The sequence below is a fragment of the Populus nigra genome, chromosome 5 (assembly GCF_951802175.1).
Source record: "Populus nigra chromosome 5, ddPopNigr1.1, whole genome shotgun sequence".
NCBI classification, from domain to species: Eukaryota; Viridiplantae; Streptophyta; class Magnoliopsida; order Malpighiales; family Salicaceae; genus Populus; species Populus nigra.
Genome location: NC_084856.1, coordinates 22,882,159 through 22,903,508, shown reverse-complemented (window position 1 = coordinate 22,903,508; position 21,350 = coordinate 22,882,159). Strand labels below are relative to the sequence as shown.

At 31.8% G+C, this 21,350-nt stretch overlaps 2 protein-coding genes across 3 annotated transcripts; one reads left to right on the top strand and one right to left on the bottom strand.

The window, feature by feature from the left end:
* On the top strand, positions 1 to 5,193 carry LOC133693826 (homeobox protein knotted-1-like 1). Of its 2 annotated transcripts, none has more exons than XM_062115155.1 (5): positions 1 to 827; positions 1,015 to 1,125; positions 1,408 to 1,552; positions 3,505 to 3,755; positions 4,619 to 5,193. In XM_062115155.1, the coding sequence occupies exons 1-5, from the start codon at positions 564 to 566 to the stop codon at positions 4,850 to 4,852; spliced, it is 1,005 nt and encodes a 334-aa protein (XP_061971139.1). In that variant the 5' UTR covers positions 1 to 563; the 3' UTR covers positions 4,853 to 5,193. The 2 variants fall into 2 exon arrangements, with proteins under 2 accessions (XP_061971139.1, XP_061971138.1); XM_062115154.1 differs by having other exon boundaries at positions 3,502 to 3,755.
* Positions 5,194 to 8,630: 3,437 nt separating this feature from the next.
* LOC133694303 (nicotianamine synthase-like) lies at positions 8,631 to 9,872 on the bottom strand. The gene has a single exon (XM_062115792.1). It carries the CDS (start codon positions 9,790 to 9,792, stop codon positions 8,827 to 8,829), a length of 966 nt encoding a protein of 321 aa, XP_061971776.1. The 5' UTR covers positions 9,793 to 9,872; the 3' UTR covers positions 8,631 to 8,826.
* Between the last annotated feature and the right edge of the window lie 11,478 nt (positions 9,873 to 21,350).

Here is a 21,350-nt window from a genome sequence, read left to right as displayed (position 1 = left end):
TCTTTTTCCTACCTGAGCCTCAGGGTTACTTTCGAAGTTCATAATAGTAGTAGCTATAGCAGAGCTTCTTGCATGTTCTCTTTCTCTTTCTACTGCTCTGGTTCATTCATTGACTAACTAAGATCATCTTTCAACTATATATCGAAGTCTGGGCATTGGAGAGGATGGGATGCGCGCGCGCTCTCACTGTTGTTACTTGAAAAACTAACTAGATCATTTTGTTTTTGTTCTTTAAAGTTGTTGGTGTTTTTTAATGAGGGTTTACACTGTTTGCTGATAACTTTCTTGGGTTTTTCATATATATTATCACCTGGATCACAGGTCATCCCTACTACAGTATTTTTCAATGCCAAGGACTCTCTCTCTCTCTCTCTCTCTTGGGATTCTTAATAACTTGGACCTTTTTTTATCTTGAAGTGCTTAGAAGTTAGAATCTCTCTCAAAGATCTTCTCTATAAAAAGGTTTTAGTCACCTGAGGATCAGCGAAGCTAATATTCTTGCTATTACAATTCTAGTTTGATAAGTTTCTTGACAATCTTTTCTTGTACTAGCAAACAATTTCATGGAGGAATTCTATAGGTTTAATCCTACATTTTTTAGTTCACCAGATGATACTGTCAGGCTTGAAAACCTGCCTTTTGCAAACTTTACTGATGCTACTACTAGTACTACCACTGAATTTCACAGTCATGCTACTAGTTTTCTTCAAGCTGGTCATGGTCATAGAGAAGTCACTGGATCAGATATGTATGATGCAATCAAGACCCAGATCGCTAATCACCCTCGTTATCCAGACCTAGTATCTGCACATTTAGAGTGCCAAAAGGTTTATAATCATCATCATCATCATCGCATAATCTTTGAGCTTCTAAACTTTAGCCCTTTTTCTATTTTTTTAAATAAATTTTTGTTAATGGGGAAGAAAAGAATAACATGAAAGGAACAAAAATGGAAACCTATCGTGTCAAATTTGAGCTTTTGAGTGATTTTCTGTTTCTTTGTTTTCTTTGAAGGTTGGTGCTCCTCCAGAAATGGTGTCTCTTCTTGAAGCCATAGGCAGAGGGAACTACAAAATCAATACTTGCTATGAGATAGGAGCTGATCCAGAACTTGATGAGTTCATGGTATATTTTGAAACCCGTAGTTGTGTCTTATTTCTTAATTTTTTTGTGTGTTTTTTTTTTAATTTCTTTTCTATTCAAGTTCCTTTGATTCTCAAGAAAATTAAGCAAAAAAAAAAAAAAAAACTTCAAACTTTTTGTTTCCCTTTCACATTTCAAGCTATGAGATTCTAAGTATTGTGCTTCCTTTTCCCTTTCTTTTTAAGCAGCCAAATGGAATAATAATTTGTTTGTCTAGTAGTTTTATTCTTGGAATAACCACTGAAACTGCTGCTGGTTTTCAAGGAATCATACTGTGAGGTTCTTCGTAGATACAAGGAGGAATTGTCCAAGCCATTTGATGAGGCTGCTACGTTCTTGAGTAGCATAGAATCACAGCTTAGTAGTCTTTGCAAAGGGACATTGACAAAGATATTTGATTATGGCTCAGGTAAAGTTTCTTGCACTGTGCCGTTTTCCAACACTGGTTTCAATGATCAACTCGCACCTAACTATAGTTGTACTAGCTAGTTGTTAGAAGGGGTAATGTTGTTCTATTATATATGCATTAAAATCAAAATGAATGCTGAGAGAGGTACAATGAGATCAAACTTTTGCTACTGTGCTTGTTGAAAAGAATAGTTTTACTGATCATTGATGAGTTGAATTGTTGGGATTCTCTATGAGTAATTAAACACCATGTCCTGTCCTTACCATTCATGATCTTCTGCTCTATTTTGGGCCCCTACCTAAAGTTGGTCCTACTTATTTTGATGAAAATGACGTTGTGCAAAAACATATTTTCGTTGTCAGGATGGATTGTTTTTTTATTTCCTTTTTGTTGATGTAATATATTACACATTTAATTAGACAGAACCGTATAGAAACATACAAATAATCCATGGTTTTATTTTGTTTTATGACTGGTTATTAAGGCTGATAAATGGTGGGAATTAGCGGCTTAAGTCAAAATCTAACTTCGCCTAGGGCCTTTTTTTAATAAAAGCTTTGGTGTCCTTTGAATTTGGTTTTTACTTTTCAGTTTCATATACTATATAAGCTACGAGAAATTTTTATAATATTTCAATGTAGGATCGAGAGTTCTTGAGTTTACAAAACATGCCAATCAAGGTGTTTTTAAATTAATTTTTTATTCATCTACAATTTATTTTAATCAAATTGATGTTTTATGTTAAAGTACTTTTTGTTAGAGAATAATTTCCTATAAAATTTTAACCTTGAATCGTAAGCGGATCTATTTTTAATTTGATATCAAATATAAGCTTATTAACTATGGTTTTAAAAAAAAAAATTCTATGAAATGTTGATGTATTTCTAATTTTTATAGAATGAATACAAGGTCTCTGAATCAAGTTTCTCTTCAATGGTAGCATATCATGTTATGCATCGTTTTCAATTCAGAATTCCATCTTAATTGCTTACGCCTGGAATCTCGTATGTGTATAATCTGTCATGTTAACTGAAATTTGATCCTGTGAACATTTCTTGTTTCTCATATTTTTTGTTCTTCCATTCATGGTTTTATTATTTTTCTGTATTCGTGCCAGTTCCTGAAGGAACTAGCATGGTCAATAAAAATGGTATGCAGGAGGCACATGCCATGAAATTGTACAAAGCATGCTTTTGATTGTAAATAATACAATCCTAGGTTCGATTTATTTGGCATTACATAGTAAGATTTGTCCAAAACTGCACTAGTTAAGACACACGGGAACAGGTTTCTTATTGTTTGGCAACATTGTATTGCCAGGATGCAAAACACATAATTTTGCAGCTGCAATTCCATTATATATTCAATGAGAAGCTGTCGCTTCTTGGGGCCTTGATAGAACAGATACTGAAGAATTGCAAGCAACTTGTGTAATCTCTAGAGCATATTTAAATCAAGCAGGAGTAGTCATTGCATTTAAGTAGATCAGTACCTTTTGGTCGTCCTGTGTTACAGTATTATTGGAAGACAAGCAACTGTGCTCCCAAAAACCTTAGATTATATCTCTTAACAACAAGGTTGCTGCTTAGTTTCTACATAATTTATGAGCTTGGAGGTGTCTGAAAGTTGATGTTAAACTTGTGTTAGCAAAATTCTATCTCAGCTAGTTACTATTACCTATGGCGCTGGAAGATGATTGATAGCTTGTTAATGTTCAACATCTTGCCTGTAATTTTCCAGTACCTTGATAAAGCCGTTTCTTTCTCCTTTGGGGATCTGGTAGATTAACATATAAATGACCACCACGGATTTCATTTCTATCATTTCAAGAGATGCAGCCTTGTGACATGAAAAGTGTTTGATCTTAATTTTAAAGTTTTTGCTTAATGTTTTATTGGTTTTTCAATGCAAAAGTCTAACTACACTGTACTGTCTTTGTGGTTTCATAGCAGATGAGCCAGCAGGGACTTCCGAGGAGGAGCTAAGCTGTGGGGAGGTTGAAGCATCTGAAAGTCAAGAAACAACAGGTGTTAGCTCACAAGAGCAGAATCTAAAAGGAATGCTCATGCGCAAGTACAGTGGCCATCTTAGCAACTTGAGAAAGGAATTCCTAAAGAATAGAAAGAAAGGAAAATTACCAAGGGATGCAAGGACAACACTTTTGGACTGGTGGAACCACCACTGTAGATGGCCATATCCTACGGTGATCATTATAACCTTATAATCTGATTATTCCTATTTCTTTTCACTTTACATTTTTTATTCTCTTGGTTTTCTTACAAATGTCTCTTGCATGTGCTATAATACTTGTCCCACAAGTTCATGATATGTTGAGGCAAGAGAGAGCACAGAGAGGAGATATCGATGGAGAGAGATATTATTAGTTGAATTAACTATACATACTTGGATCATTATCACCAAAACATTCACTGAAACAAGTTTCACGAGAAATATTCTTGTATATCTTAGCAAGAAAGCGATTTCTATTTGAAGGATATTCAGCGCATGATATAATTGGGTTTGCAAGCTGAAAACGATAGAAAGTACATAATCTTGGCATTGCTTTGGTTCATGTTTTCTTCTGAAGAATTATTATATAGAATATACAACACCGATATTTGAAATCTTTTTTCTGAAAAAGTTGCAGAAGGTGAAAATCCATCCAGAAATAAGTTGTAGAAGGTGAAACTCTGTAGTGTGCTGATGCATTTGTTTCGGAGTAACCCTTCATTATCTCGAAACTATATAATGTGCAGATGCATTTATCTCGGAATAATCCTTCATTATCCTTCAACCCCAATTTATCAGTCAATATTCTGTTATATGTACTTCTTTGAAGCTATAATCTAGAAACTTTAACATTTCATAACTTCCAGTCACAAATTGTTGCCCAAGCATGTCTATCAGCCATCTTCAGCAGAGTTAGTCTACAGTTCAATCTTAATCCAGCACTCTTGATCTGCAATAGCTAAAGTGTCATGAAAGCTTATGGAAGTTCGTTCCTTTCTTTATTGCCTTTCATGATAATTTTTTAAGCCTAACCAGATGGATGTCATGGTATAACAGGAAGAGGAGAAAGCGAAGTTATCAGAGATTACAGGACTAGATCAAAAGCAGATTAACAATTGGTTTATAAACCAGCGGAAGCGGCACTGGAAACCATCTGAAGATATGAGGTTTCCTCGCATGGATGGTGTCAGTGGCATGGATGGTGTCAGCGGCATGGATGGTGTCAGCGGCATGGATGGTGTCAGCAGCGACCCAGGGGACCCCCCCAATATGCTATGGTATTGTTGGTGATGATATTGGGACGTAAAAAACTCCATTTTGGTATCCCTTCTTCCTCGTCCTCGTCCTCCTCCTCGCCCTCCTCCTCTTCTATAACTATACTTGTAAAGCTATCTACGAAAAGTTGTGTATATGTTTGAAAGCCATTGATTCCAATTCTTACAAAGCAGTTCTGGTTCCTTAGTTGTGACCAACATGAACTAGCTTTCTCTTGTATATGCATGTTTGTGCTTTAATCCTATCATGCTGAAAACCAGGAATTCCCTTGGTAACGTTAAAGGAAATCTCAGATCAGCTTTGTGCATAAACTGGAGTTATATCAGTTAGCAGATGTAAACTGTTAATCTTGCCTTCTGTTTGCTGGTGCTTGTAACCTTCGTAGCAGGACCGATCCTTTTGTGTGTGTGTGTGTGTGTATTTACGATAAAGAGTATTTTCGGATCATTTTGCTTGTAAATCAAGACTAAATTCTCTTCTCAGGTTAATAAATTTTTCTAATTACAAGTTTCAAGTTTGAACACAAAGAAGGAAGCATGCCTTTTACCACCGAGCCAATCACCAAGCTTTTACTTGTAGTTGGTTTTTAATCATCAATGAAATAAAATTTTAGATTCAGAGATTTTCATGTTAAAAATTATTTTAATTATCTAGAATTGACTTTCAAAATGGTATAAAAGCAAATCAAAGATCAATCTTTCTGACTTGCTATACAAAAAAGAAAAAAAAAAGCTATTTTAAAATGTTTTTCTATCCAATAATCCACTAAAGAGTTGCTCTTTCTACTCTTGGAATTGCTTTGATCGAGCCCCTTTATTCATTGTTTTGTGTTGAATGGATGCCTTGTCTGGGATCCACCACAATCTTGAACTCTTGAAGAGAAACTGTTTTTCTAACAAGACCTTCTTGAAACTTAAGATCCGACTAGAAATCAATTTTAACATAGTATTAGTTTCAAACAAGCTGTAAGAAGAATCAAGGATGTGAATAAATTGTCCTAAAGAAGAAAAGTTTTTGCAGTTGCAAGATTGAACTCCATAGAAAATGTTTTCGGCTCCTCTGGATTCTCATAATGCTAGTATGCTACTAGCTAGCAAGTGCTTGGGCTTCTTTCAGCTCATTTCCACAAATGCAAAAGAGCCCACTAGGACCAGCATGTTTTGGGGCTGCTTCTTCTTCAAGCTCTCCATTGTTCGTGATGGTCTTCTTATATGCTCATTGGATTAATCATTTTCAGTACCTGGGCCTTAAAAATTTCGTATTTTTCTTCTGATAATAGCCATGATAATCACTTATCCCAAACAGTAAAACATCATGTGGATGATAAACAATATGAAACAAATAACAAAGAGATTATAGCTTCTTATTGGAGCTTGTTTACTTTTATATTTAAAAGTATTTTTAAGAAAAATTAAATTTTTTTATTTACTTTAAATTATTTTTTTGATTTTTTCATGCTGGTATTAAAAATATTTTTAAAAAAATAAAAAAATATTATTTTAATATATTTTTTAAAAATATATATTTTAAAAAATAGTTATTATTACAATATCAAACAGTCTCTAAAACCAATTTATTGTAGTAATATAGAGGTCAATATAACAAGTTTCATTTTAGGTAGGTTGTTTTATTTATACAAATAGTGGGATTATTTTTGGCCAATTCTTCTGGTCCATCCCAACTAGTTATCACTATTTGATTTTGTTCATGCAATGCCTTTTTAGACGAGATTTTTTTTTATTTAATTAGTGTTTTAGAATTAAAAAACAGATATAAAAATGATATTAACTATTCGTTGTTTCAGAATTATCATTTATTTATTATTTTCTATATATTAAAAAGCAGTGGGGGTACTTACAGGTTCTTTAGAACGACTAGTTCTTCATGACTTGGAAGAGGTTGTGCATGCAAGATCACGCCAATGTTTTTAGCCTAACACCATCTATGTTTTCTTCAAAGAAAAAAGACATGATTTACAAATATTATCCTGCACAAGTTACCGAGAAAATTTTAATTCTTAAAATAGTGCTAAACATTAAAAAAAATTCAATATCAAATGACCATTAATTAATTGGTGGGGTTTATAAACAGGTCTCCTCTTCAATATTATAATCTAACGACTTATGTTTAAAATAAATTAATTACTAAACCTTTAGATTTAATTTAATTATATTATTTGAAATACTAGTAAAAATTAATTAATTAGATTAGTAATCTTGACTATTTTACTTTTAATTTAGAAATCATTTATTTTGTTCTAAGAACCCTTGTATTTATTTACAAGGACATAAAATATAGACATTTAAAAAAGATATAAAAAGATCTATATATCTTATATTAATTGTTTATTAAATATTTATAAAATTTTTTGGAAAATATATATACATGTTAAAAAAAAGAGGAAAGATTTGGGTAAAAACAAAAAACAAATATAAAAAATAAAAGATTAATAACATACCTTATAACAAACAAAAATATGTTACGGGGATTGATGTGAAGTAGAGAAAGAAAGGATATTATATTGTCAAGGGTTTTTGGATGGAAAGAAGAAGGCCTGTGAGAGAGACAAAGTAAAAATAAGGTATTTGTTAGTATATGAGTATGTTTAAAATATTGTTTTTAATGTTAATCTCAAAGAGATTAGCAAATCAGAGGGTCTCTCCTTTAATTTATTTTTTTTATAAATTGAATTTCATTTGAAATATAAATTAATATTTTTAAAAAAATTCAAAACACAAGAACTTATTTAACCTTCTAAATTAAATTAAATTCATGGAATTCCAAACAGTCTAGCATGCCATATATTGAACAAACTGACTAAACAATTTTTTCCTTCACAAACAAACTTGTTGTAAATTCAAAAGGTAAGATAGCCTTGATTGTCTATACAACAAGATGTCATATATAATGCTTGCAAAACCAGACAAAAGAGGAGTCTCCTTCAATTTATGGGTTTTCTTTTCTTTGCATCTCTTTTTTTTTTTTTTTTTTTGCTATGGTCATATCTTAAACATTATTGCCCCTTGTGGTACATCAAACAAAAACAATAACTACACGATGATTGGGGGGGGAGACGAAATGGGATGAAATTGATGTCATCATAATGTTGGACTGTTTTTCTCCACGTATTGGATTTAAACTGTTCATGAAGTCAAAACATAACTATTGCAAGGTAAGGTTTGATTTTTAATTAGCTTTTTTGTTTTTCATTATGTGTAAGCCAATGTGGGAGGCTTCTGTAATTGGTTGCTTCCGATACCACTGGCTAGTCCTTTCACATAATGTCAAGCAGCTTAATTAATTTGTCAATGGCAATAGACTCCATTGTTACAAAAACCAAGAAAATAATGCCAATGTTAATTACTATAATATTTTTCCATTGGTTTTACCGATTTTCCCAGTAAAATTAGTATCGCCGAATCCAATATAATTAAGACATGGTGATTAAACCTGATGATGGAAAGGGAGAGTAGGAAATGATAAATTAGTGGTAAGGGCAGTATTTTTCTTTGATTTTTATGTGGAATTAATTGGATGTCTTTTTTGAGGTCATAAAACTGTTGAAAATGGAAATTATTATGTTGGAATGAATAGAAGATGAACTTGGTAATTAACTACCGAAGATCAGGAACCTGAAAAGACGTGCTTGCTTTTATTTACATCCATCAAGGGACAAATTTATTGATGCCATAGCACACATAGAGTACCATTAATGAGCTTGTAGCTCAATCAATGGCTGGTTTGGAGTTCCAATCTTTTCTTGAATGAAAAAAAAGAGTAATTTTTGGAGATATAGTTTGAAATAGATGATTTTATTCATTGAAGTTGAAAAGCAGAAGACACAAAGTCGGAAGGATACAACAAAAGTAGAAGACAATCATGCATACATAGGTTAGACATTCATGAGACAACAAGATGCAATTAGAGATCAATTCTCAATTGGTGCATAATATAAGACGATATTAAGGGCGAACACATGGATAGAGAGTTTATGAGTGTTGCTCCTCAACGGCCAACTCTTCAACCATGGTAACATGGCTGAGGGGATTGAAGGCCAGGATCTCACAACACTTGTTAGGCAGTACTATCATGGAGCCAAGACCAGTTTGCTGATGATCGATTGAATTTATAGGCATTGAATATTTACGAGCGATGACAACCGAGTTTACCACCTCATCACTTGGATGAAACACAGAGAGGACCTCGAATCCTTGAAGATCACAAGGATCAATCACTGGGTAGAGAAAAGCCCTAGCTCCATGAGCACTCCTCAGCATCAATATAGCACCAGGAGCCATCTGCTTAGCCAAATGATCAATGACCTTAACCTTCTCCTCCTTGTCCATCCCAACTAAAGCTGCCAAGAAGACGACATCAAACTCTTGAAGCTCACTTGTCACATCCATTATATCGGTCGTGTGAAAGAACATTCTACTCGACAAGTCAGGATGAGACGTGACTAATTGAAGAGCCTTTGAATTGGCTGAAGGGTCAATATCATAGTTGTGGAAGGAAGTTGCGGTGAGGTGATTACAGGCTAACACAATTGAAGTTAAGGGAAGCGGACCGGAACCCACAAACGCAACTTTGCTAGGGACATTCGTGCAGTGTTGCTTGAGGATGTTGAACTCGAGGTGGCTAAGCTTAAGGTAGTTTGAATAATATGGAAAGACATTGAGATGGTCAAGAGGGTTTTCATAGGACCCTAGGATAGCAGAGAAATGACTCTCTAAATGTCCTTCGGCTTCTCCACAAAGCCTAATGAGCTTAGACCTCATTTCTTGAATTTTCTTGCAAAGCTTGTTGACATCGATAGGGTTTGGTGGGATGCACGTGAGAACAAGTTGTGTGAAGAGCATGTCGACATCTTTGGAGGGTTTGAGACTCTCAAGGCTTGAGATTTGCTCATACAGATCGCAGACTTTCTGTACAAGAGGTTCTTTCTGGCAAACCATGTCGACACTGTGAGGCTATAAGCAAGGACTCTTGAATATCAAATAAAACTCAAACACTCTTCACAACTGGGAGGAGAACACTCCAATGAGGTCATTATTTATGGGCACTCGCGGGGCTCACACCGCAAAAAAAAAAAAAAAAAAAAAAAAGAATTTATTGTTGTGTTATAGAACGGACTGCGTCAAAATACACTATACTGAAAACACATCTAAATTAAGCATCACTTTTACTATAAGATTTTAGTGATTAAATTACTTTATGTCTTTTCATTTAGGAATGTCCTCTGGTTAAAAGTTTGAGAATATATGCAAATTAATTCTCTACTTTTCTTAACCAAAAATATGCAAGTTAATCGATTTGCTTGAAAAGTAGAACTTTTCCCAGTTGACCATTGTAACATTGTTCTTCGATTTGAATTTTTTCATAGAATTGGCAGGGAAAAAACCCCCAAAAAATCTATCAAAACCAAGTTTCACATGTTAATTAACTGGTTCTAAACTTCAAATTCTATGCAGTAATTGATCTAATTAAATTAATTAGGCACCTAGCTACACACACACACACATGCAAGGCTTTAAATGTTGGATTATTTGAGAAAGTACGTATAATTAAATAAGATTTACATTTCATAAGGATTGAAGGAAACATCCCACACATCTCATCAGCTAGCATACTACTTTGGCATCGTACAACCTAGCTTGTATTGGATTGTGCTCAAAAGACGAGATTAGGTATTTACATTTGAATTAGGGTTTTGATGGACCAAATTAATAGATGGTTTGATTATTTTTTCTATTGTGAAATGTAATCAAACCCATAGTCCTGATGCCAAGGATCAATGTTTCAGCATCACATCACTATTACAAAACACTGCATATATACCAACCCTCAGTCGATATCTTCTTAGTATTTTTTTTCTTAATCACTTTATGCCTTGTTATAGTCATGAAGGAACAAAAACATAAACAGCTAATTGCAAGTGTCCAAGGTGTAATATTAAAGTAAAACATATGCAAACTAATTCAGAGATATTTTTTATCATAAAAAAATTAATATGATAATTAGTAAACTAAATCTCTGCATCTAAAACAGCTAGGTTTCTAGTTGAGCCAAGAGAAAACTATTAATATATATTTCACCGACAATCAAATAATATAAACAGCATCTGTACCATTTATTGGGGTTTGGAAATCTGAAGGCTAGCTAGAGAGCTTGTCAAGGTAGCGAGAAAGAATCCACGAAAAATTAAGGGCTTGATTTGAGAATTTGCTAGAGTGCAGAAATGGCAATACCAGAATTTTGCATTCTACAGATTGAATATATATTCCGTTTGTATTTAGACACTGATTTAGTGCATTAAATTTACCAATGAGATCATGGATGATTACTATTCATTAAAAAAAATTATTATTGGTGATTTTTATTTTATTAGTGATACAATTATTGATGGATTTACAAATAGAAAAAATACACTAAACTAAAAAAATTCATTGATATCATTCCATCGGTATTTTCATCTATGAAGATGGAATATCACTGATGAAAATAATCATTGATAATTTCATTGATGATTTATTTTCATATTACCAATGAAATTAACATGTTGGTGATTATATAGTGTCAATAGCATTTTCAGTAATTTTATTTTTTTCACCTCTTTTTAATATACTAATAGATTTATTTTGTCAATAAGCCTGTCAATAAATTGTTTAAATATTTTTAAGAAAAATCTAATAAACAAATTTGGAAAAAATAAAATGAAATTAAAATAAAATAAAATAACAAATTTTTTATATAGATTTAAGAATTTATCAGTTTAAATACAATTCATCTATAATAAAGGGGTTGGAGGAGCAGGTCTTCGCCAGGACCGGGGATGATAATATGGAGCACATGTACCACCCATGTATGATTTCAGATCCATGTATAATCGCCGGAGTTCGGCCATCTTAGCACTAAGTCATTTTGTTACATCAGCTAGATGGTTCGTTCGAGTTTCAACTTGTTGGTTTAAAATTGTTTGTAACTTTGAAGATTGAATTTCTAGGACCAATTGCGAGCATCCAATGGTTAAAACATTTCGAGTCATTTGTAACTCCTTAGTTGTGGTGTTTTAGATACCATAAACCAAATTTATAGTGGGTCCACTGGATGATCCTACTTCCACCATAAATATGGATCGAGTTTTGGATGAGTCGAACGATTGTCCCCATATCTCTCCTATAATTGGATTCTATATGTTCCTGGAAAAAAATCAACTAATTCAAAAAAATAATAACTTAAAGAAAAAAATTGTTAAAATCCAACATAACATGAGATTCTAAGCTCAGCTATCCACGAGTTGTTGCACCCCTTTCCGACAGTCATCATTTCGCATGTGAGTTTCTTAAAATATCTTTATCAGTCTTGGTTCGCGTCCAAGAATCGTAGCCTATAAAAGAAAAATATTGTTAATTAAACATTTTCATGTAAAACAATAATTTTAAAAAAATAGATGTAATAAAAAAGAATCATATCATTTGTTTTGCTTGCGAACCAAACATAATGGACCCATTAGTGTGCATGGTAATAGAACCGTGAATCTTCCTATTCTGGTTCTCTGCATCATACTGCGACCATTGAATGAAATGCTTGGATGTCACGTGTTGAATATATTCTACTCATATAGCTTTCGAGACGTATAGAGGTTTGAAATCTCTCCATACTGCCACATCTCTCCAACTTGAAAGACCTCTTTCTTTAACATAATGTTTTTGCTTTTTTTTATGCCTCATACCAAAAATCATGTAGCCTATATGATCGAAATAAATTATCGATTAATAAAAAAATAAAATTTAAATAAAAATATAACATTTTTAATTCAATTTTACCTAATTGCGTTGTGATTCTTTCAAACCCTCCTAACAAAAACGTTTTTAGCCCTATCCAATAAAAGTTTTCCTTGCACATTCAATTTGTAAAAGCATTAGTTTATTAAAATTAATAAACTAATGGAATTAACATAATAATAATAAATAAATATTTAAATATATATTAACCTTGAACTTTCTAAATCATGCATCAATCGCGGGTTTTTATTCAGAATTTTTGGAAACCATGATCACACAAATTGAGCGAGTAGCTACTGATCTTTTTTTGTTTTTTGTAAAAAAAAATGAAAGAAAAATAAGAAATGAGGGAGAGGGAGAGAGAAGTTGATTGCCAGATTATAACTTAAAAACTATCAACAAATATTAGCAACGAGTTTATTTTGTTGATAATACTGTCTATAATAATGTGATATGTCATTTTTTTCTGCTATAATTTCCTTGTTATATATTGACGAAAATTTTCTGTTAGTATATACCAAGAGAAATAGTAAGAAAATATTTTATTAATAAATTTTACTGTAATTTATAAACATAATTATTTCTATTGATATTTCTATTTGTATTTGTTAATTTTTTGATAATGTGGTTGCTCGGCACCCAATATAGTAGTCAAGCAATAAGAAGACCTCCAGGGTATAAGGATATCCTTGATTTAATTTATATCTCTTACATTTATAACTCACACACAAGTATGTGCTTGATGGTTGACCTCATGTTAATTAGGAGGTTCTCTCTCGTGATTTGACTCTTAAAAATAATTGTTCATTGATGGGTAACGTTTAAGAGTGTGTCCGTGATTTAAAAAATAAATAAAATTACTTGAGGATGAGTTCTTATTTTAATGCTTTCACAATCTTGATTCTTTCAACTTATGGTTTCACATACTTATTTTAATTCTTATTACCATTTAATATAATTCGTACTAGATTTTGGAATAGCTATGAATGATATATTCCCATAGAAATTATATAATCTTTTAACATATATATCATCAACAATGATAATTAACCAATCACAAAGTAAACGATCACGATCTAGACTCGTGTTGAAGTGAGGAGAATCCTTCAGTTCACACTAGCTAACCCAATTTTATAATCTAAATTATAGGAGAGACAAATAACCTGGTCAATCTAAATTGAAATTATATATATATGGCAAGATCAAGCTGATCAAATCTTCCACGAGGGAGATTTCAATATTAGAGCTGCTTTCATTTCATAGGTGGCATCTCGAATCCATTGGGTATATTCTTTTTTGGATTTTGTGATGAAGGTTTTTTTCACTTTAATTCCACAACTTAGTCAACAGAGAAAAAAAAGGCCAGAAAATAATAAATATTCCATGAGATCAATATTTTAGTTATTTTTAGAAAAAATATATATCAATATTCATAATAAATATACATGTCCCAATGTATCTACCAAAAAATTCATTACGTAAAAATCCAATGTATATATTTATAGTGTGATGTGGTTTTCATTGAATTTAAAGTTTGGAGTTAGTAAGAATTCTGATAGTGCTTGTAGTTTCAAGATATACCAGAAATTTTAATATATTTTGTCCTAATTTAAATTTTTAATTCAATTGGTTATTTGATATCAAATGCATATTTTGAATGACTATACCTCAACTAATAAATTCAGAACAAGCATTATATATATATATATATATATATATTAATTACCCTCATTTATACCTCAAGTTTGTTGACAGCAATTATCTGTTTAAGGATATTAATGATGATGAGTAGGATAATAGTGGAGAATTAATGAAATCATGAGCATTTAAACATTAAAATGTTTTCTGAAATGTTGAGAATGAAAATTTTATTTTATTTTATAGATGTTTGATTGAAATAAATAAAATGAGAATGCAGAGGAGGAATATATCAAAGAAAATTAAACATATTTTTATTTTTATAGTAGAGGTGGGAATGAAAACAAAAAGGAATGCAATTAAATAAATGTTTTTCTTAAATGATATATTATTTTTATTTATCATATATTAACTAGCTATTTGTATTATTATCACTACTTCAACCATCATTATTAATTTATAGTTGTGATAATATATTTTATTATTCTTATCATTATTATTGTAATTATCATTATTATGTCATTGATCATACGCATTCCCAAATCTTTGATGCTATAATTCATATAATTTAATTAATCTTGTAACGCATTCAATGGTTCTCATTTCCTCTCGTCATTGCTTGTCTCATACTTCAGCAAGGTGACACCATTCCTCTCGTGATTGCTTGTTTCATGATTCAGCAAGGTATTAAGACATCAAAGTTTTCCTTAATTTTAATTTTGGTGCGTGGAATGAAAAGGCAGGGAGACCGTCCTTTTGTTCACAGATGGAAATTTAAAATCTTCTCAAGAGTAGCTATAATTATATATGAGAACGTAAATATATCACCAAGATATATAGCCAATAAGATAATGACAATACATAGAAAAAGAAATCATAGCATCAAATACTTTACTAAACATGACAGGAACTAAACAAAATTGCCCTTTTAACCCACAAAGCCAAATCATAAACCAAAATTTGAAATTAATAAAACTAAAACTATTAAATTATATATGTTTTTCTTATACTTTCTGTTTGGTCAAATGATCCATTATATTGTTATTTTTCTAAGAATATGTGTAAAATTCACCCAAAAAAAGAAGAAAGAAAACAGATACTATAAATATTTAAAATACTATATATTAAATTTACCTTTTAAGCGTCATGGTATCATCATATTACAATTTACCTTGTTATTGTGCCTTTTGTTGGCTTAAACACTTCTTTATAATTAATTCCTTATAGACGAGAATTCGTGCACGGATCAACAGATGTTTTGGCATCAATTCTTCTTTTTTTTTCATTTTATAATGTTTGAATCCTGATTCTTCCATTAAACAAGCAGACAAGGTGACCTTACAAAAGTTGGATGGCCACTTTAATTTTGTAGAGGATTATGTTGACATTTCATGTCATGGGAACTCTTTCCCTTTCTACTCCAATACAAAGCTGAAAGCTCACTCTATACTTCTTGCAAAAAGACATGGTAGTGCTTTATAAAGCGCTACAGTTTTCCGTGAATTGTTGGACTTCGATATATACTAATTTCGATTCAATGGTGAATATCACTCTCTTTTTTTTCAAAGCAATGACAATCTACCAGTTGGATATGCCTTTCATACGTAGATTTAGGGTTTTTCTAGGTTTTTTTTTATAGTTAAACATATTAAAAATAATATAAATTATATCTTGAAACTTTATTTAAAAATTTAAACTTTTAAGTTGAATTGGTTTTCTAAAATTGTATCAGAGTCTTGATAACTAAGCGGTCACGAGTTCAAATATCATCATCCTTATTTATTTGATAAAAATTAAGTATAAAATAGTGTGAATCTATGTAAGTTTCAAATCTAAAAAGCTTTTATTTGAAAGGATGTGCTAAGAAATAATATAAATCATATCTTGAAATCCCATGTAAAAGTTTAAGTTTTTTGATTGAATTGAACCAACATGTTGGATCGATTATCATGAGAATTTCTTGAAGATAACTTAGGAATTGTTTCTTTGTCTTAAAGTCATTAGCTAGGATATGATATTTTTAGATTAATTTATGAATTTAAGATATTAAATATTATCACAAACAAATTTTAAAAAGGTTACATGTAGTTGTCAAATAAATTGATTTACTATAATTTTTTCAAAATCTCCCCATAATTTTGAACTTCGAGTGGCAATTTAAAACTCAAAATCCAATCAACACCTCAATATATATGTTTCGTTCGCTAAATTATGAGAAGTATCAACAAAAGTCATGTTGGGAGCTAAATGAGGACACCATTACACATTTTTTAGCGTCTTTTTGAACATACATTTCGAGGGTCAATGACAGAGAGTCCTGGTGCTGAAGGACATGATGGAAACTACTTTAGAACAGGATACTTTTTCGCCAATTTGGCCACTTTCATTAGCAACAAGAGGACCTACGCGACTACTCGACATTGAAATTGGAGTACCTTTTTTATGATGTTGATGATGATAATGCCTTTTGAAAAAGCTAAGTAGGGTAGGGTTCTTAAAAAACCAAGTGCATGTACTGATGTTTTTTAATTGCTACATTAAATTATTTGTATAATTTATGAATCTGCACCATCTTTTTTTTTCTTCCAGTTAATCGTTAGGGTAATAGTTATTTTGCTCAGTCATGAGTAAGAGGAATTTTGAAATTAACACACTAATTAATTATGCTAAAATAGTCCCTAAATTATAAGTTCTAGATGGTTTAGTTTTGCGGTTTCTGTATTTTTTTATTTATAAAAGAAATATTTTCAATCCCATTATAAATTAATTATATATTCACTTTATTTATGCTCCCAACTTTCAGAACTTTCTCAATAATTATTTTTTAGGTTTCTTCCAAAAATTAATGTGGCATTATTACCTCCTAATTATCTCAATCATCCAAAATCATCAATTTAATTTCATCTACAAAATCATGCCCACAACATCCTTAATTAATATCACTTTCTCTTCTAGTCATCACTCAAGTTAAATTAAGATATATTCAAACATAAGTAAAACTTTAATTAACATGTATATAATCATGATTTTTTTTAGTTCTTTAATTTTGAATTTGAAATTATTTTAGGGTCGGTGATATTTACGGTATTGATCGTGTGTTAATTATTTTTCAAACAAGAAGACAGAGTGATAAAATTTTCAAAAATTTAAAATTAATGACAAATGATGAAATATTTTTAATCTACAAAATATAATGGCTTTGGCCAAGAAATCAATATTCAGGGAGGTCTAAACATTTTAGCTTCTAGTAATGTCCAAAGCATCTTTTCTTTCCTTGACCTTACCAAAACTCTATGACCATCACTTCTAAGTCTTTCAAGTAACGAATATGTCTTCATTATATTCTTTAATGGAGTATTCTAAGTTCTCCCTAACAAAGATATTAGACTCGATCAATTTAATACTTTGGATCATGGGAATAGATTAAAATCGGATTGTTATTTTAAATTTTTTTAAAAAAAATTCAAACAATTTTATTTGAAAATAGAAATCAAATGAATTTTAATTAGATGAATCAGATTATGAATTAATTCATTAAATTAACTGCGTCAACTTCCACTAATATTTTTTTAAAAAAACACAGCTTAGATTAGACATCAAGTTGATCCACAAACCCTATCAGAATATTTGATAACACTGCTAAAAATTATTGGAAGGCGAGCTTCATGCCATACCAAAGAAAATGGAATGCTTTCATATTTAGAAAGCAACATAAGGAAACAAATAAACAAGAGACAGTAGTGGGGTCAATTTGCATGTTCATCGGTTATTATCGAATACAGAAGAACAATAGCCATCTGGCATGGGCGGTGGCAACCACACGAAGCCATGCACATGCCTCACTCAAGATAATGAGAGTCTTGTGGATCGATGCTTATAATTTGCTTTCTTAGACCTCTTATTCTTCACTTTAGTCCATGGAAACTCTATCTCTTTGCCAACTTGGGCTGCTGGCCGGTCCAATATATACTCTTCTTTCCTAAGAAATTATTCAGCTGATCTTTTGGAGTATCTTGAATATTTTTAGTTTGCAAATTATATAGGAGATCCTTTCTTCCAAGACTAATACTAATAAAGAAAACAAAACAGAAGAAGATGACGATTATATGTTTGACAGAATGTAAAAAAGTTTGCATGTTGAGGATGTTGGATTTGGATTCTTGTGTTGCTCTGAAACCCGAGCAGGACTTGGTTCTTATGAATCTATTAAGTAAAAGCTGCAGCCAAGTTGCAAGGTGAGGAGGGCAATTTCAAGGTTGAGGTTCTAATTCGACAAATTCAATGGAAGAGGAGACTTTTTGATGGAAGGGGGGAATTGACTGTTGGTTAAGTTATAAACTCTCACGCAAGCAGATTTTCTATGTGGATTATATGTATAATAGCTTCCTTTAATCTAACAAGTTGGAGTTTCAATTACCATGGCTCACAAGCTAAAAAAGAGTATAGCTTCTTAATTTTCTCGGTATAGGATTTGATAAAAGACTCAAGTTATTGGGTTCTCGTGTCAATTTCTAGATTACCAAGACAATTTAAATTAACTTTTTTTATTAAAATAATATCGTTTTATTTAAAAAAAATTATGTTAATTTTATTAGATTTAAACTAGATTTTATTGTATCCTGAATTAACTCTATAAATCACTTAAGTATGACGGAATCACTTTAAGACCAGTCTAGTTTATATTAAACCCAGCTAGAATCAGAACTTGGTTCTTGTAAATCTAGTAGGTAGCCAAGTTGCATGGGAGGAATGCAATTACAAGGGTATGTTTGTTTTTTTTTTTTATCAAAATTATATCATTTCATTTCTTTTATTTTATTTTAAGTAAAAGCTGCAGCCAAGTTGCATGGTGAGGAGGGCAATTTCAAGGTTGAGGTTCTAATTCGACAAATTCAATGGAAGAGGAGACTTTTTGATGGAAGGGGGTTAAGTTATAAACTCTCACGCAAGCAGATTTTCTATGTGGATTATATGTATAATAGCTTCCTTTAATCTAACAAGTTGGAGTTTCAATAATTACCATGGTTCTCAAGCTAAAAAAAAGTATAATTTCTTAATTTACTCGATATAGGATTTGACAAACGACTCACGTTATTTTCTCGTGTCAATCTCTAAATTATCAAGTTAATCTAAATTAATTTTTTTTATTAAAATTATATCGTTTTATTTAAAAAATAAAAAAGAATTTTTATGTTAACTTTATTAGATTTCAAGTAGATTTTATTGTATCACGAATTAACTCCATAAATTACTTAAGTATGACGGAATCACTTTAAGACCAGTCTAGTTTATATTGAACCCAGCTAGAATCAGAACATGGTTCTTGTAAATCTAGTAGGTAGCCAAGTTGCATGGGAGGAGTGCAATTGCAAGGGTATGTTTGTTTTGTTTTTTTTTTTTTTATCAAAATTATATCATTTCATTTCTTTTATTTTATTTTTTAACATTGATTTTATTAGATTTGAACTAGATTTAATTGTGTCATGAATTAACTCTCTAAATTCCTTAAGTTTGACGGAATCACTTTAAGACTAATGAACTCAGCTAGAATCAGAACTTGGTTCTTGTAAATCTAGTAGGCATCCAATTAAGTTGCATGGGAGGAGTGCAACTGCAAGGGTTTGTTTGTTTTTTGTCTTTTCTTTTCAAGGTTGAGGTTCAAACTCGAGAGAGGAGACCTTTAGAGTGTGTTTGGTATTGTGGCAGCTGTTGTAGTTGTGGTTTGAAAAAAATTATTTTATAAAAAGTACTTTTAGTTGAAATTGGTTTGAAAAAATATATGTTTGGTTAAAACTGTGGTTGAAATTGAGGTTGAACAAAAAGTAGTTTAATGTGTTTGGTTAAAAAAAATGCTTTTCAAATTGAGGTTATAAAATAATATATATATATATATATATATATATATATATATATATATTGATGGTTTTTAATTTAAATATTGTAGATTTAACTACCACTATTACATCATTAAATAAATCATATTTTATATTAAATATTTTTAATTGTTCTATTAACTTATCTATAATTTCATTACGTATGAAATTCATCCGATAAGGACTATAATTTTCATGGTTTTTTGAGCGTGTAACAAAATCAGGTAAAATATCATCAGAAACAAAATTGGAATTGCGATCAAATTCCACAAATGCTAAATCATCATGCAACCTCCTTCCAATTTATATAGTGTTATTAAATAATATTAAACATTAATTTTTCGAGTAAAACACAATTTTAAAAAAAATAATTTTTTTTGGGTCGGAGCGGTTCAATGAACACGGTTCACATAAATAGAACAGCAACCCATGAATTAATTCACCTGGTTCAATGCATTTAGGTTTGGGACGGACCCGAGTCAATGAATTTAAGTTTGGATCGGACCTGGTCCGACCCATATGGAATGGGCTATATTTAACCGGCCCGACCCGGTCACTGGCCCAAGCCAGTGACCCGGCTGGGCAAAGCAACACGCGTGTACTAAATTCACGCGTGTTGCTACACTGTTCAAGTGAATTAAAATTCACTTGAACAGTGTAATGTTGATAAAAGCAAAGCAGGAGGGAATGAAGATGAAAGTCGAGCACTTTTCTAGCTATTCCTCTGTTTTGCTCCTTCTCCTCTCAAGCTATTCCTCTGTTCTGTTCCTCCGTATCTGCATGCTGGAGTTGGGTGACAAAGCTAGCTACTATTTCCCTGTTTTTCCCAGCCCCTCATTCTCCTTCTTCTTCTTCTTCTGCACTTTCATTTCTCCACTGTTCACGTGAACAGTGGAGACATGGAAGTGCAGAAGAAGAAGAAGTTGCGCGCCTCTGGTTACTGGAAGAAGAAAGTTGTGCGCCTCTGGTTACTGTGCTGTAAAAAGCAGCTTGGAGCTGCTTCTTCTCCCCCTGCGTTGCAGACGCAGTAATCAATGGGGCCCATGAACAGTAAATTCCGTTTTTTATTTTACCAAACGGCTTAAATCTGCGGTTTACTTAAAATGCAGCCGCAACTGCTTAAACAAACGGACTCTTAATGGGAGGGAGGGGGGGGGGGGGGGGGGTTGACAGTTGGTCAAGGTATATCGGATATAAATCTGATAGCAGTAAGTTTTA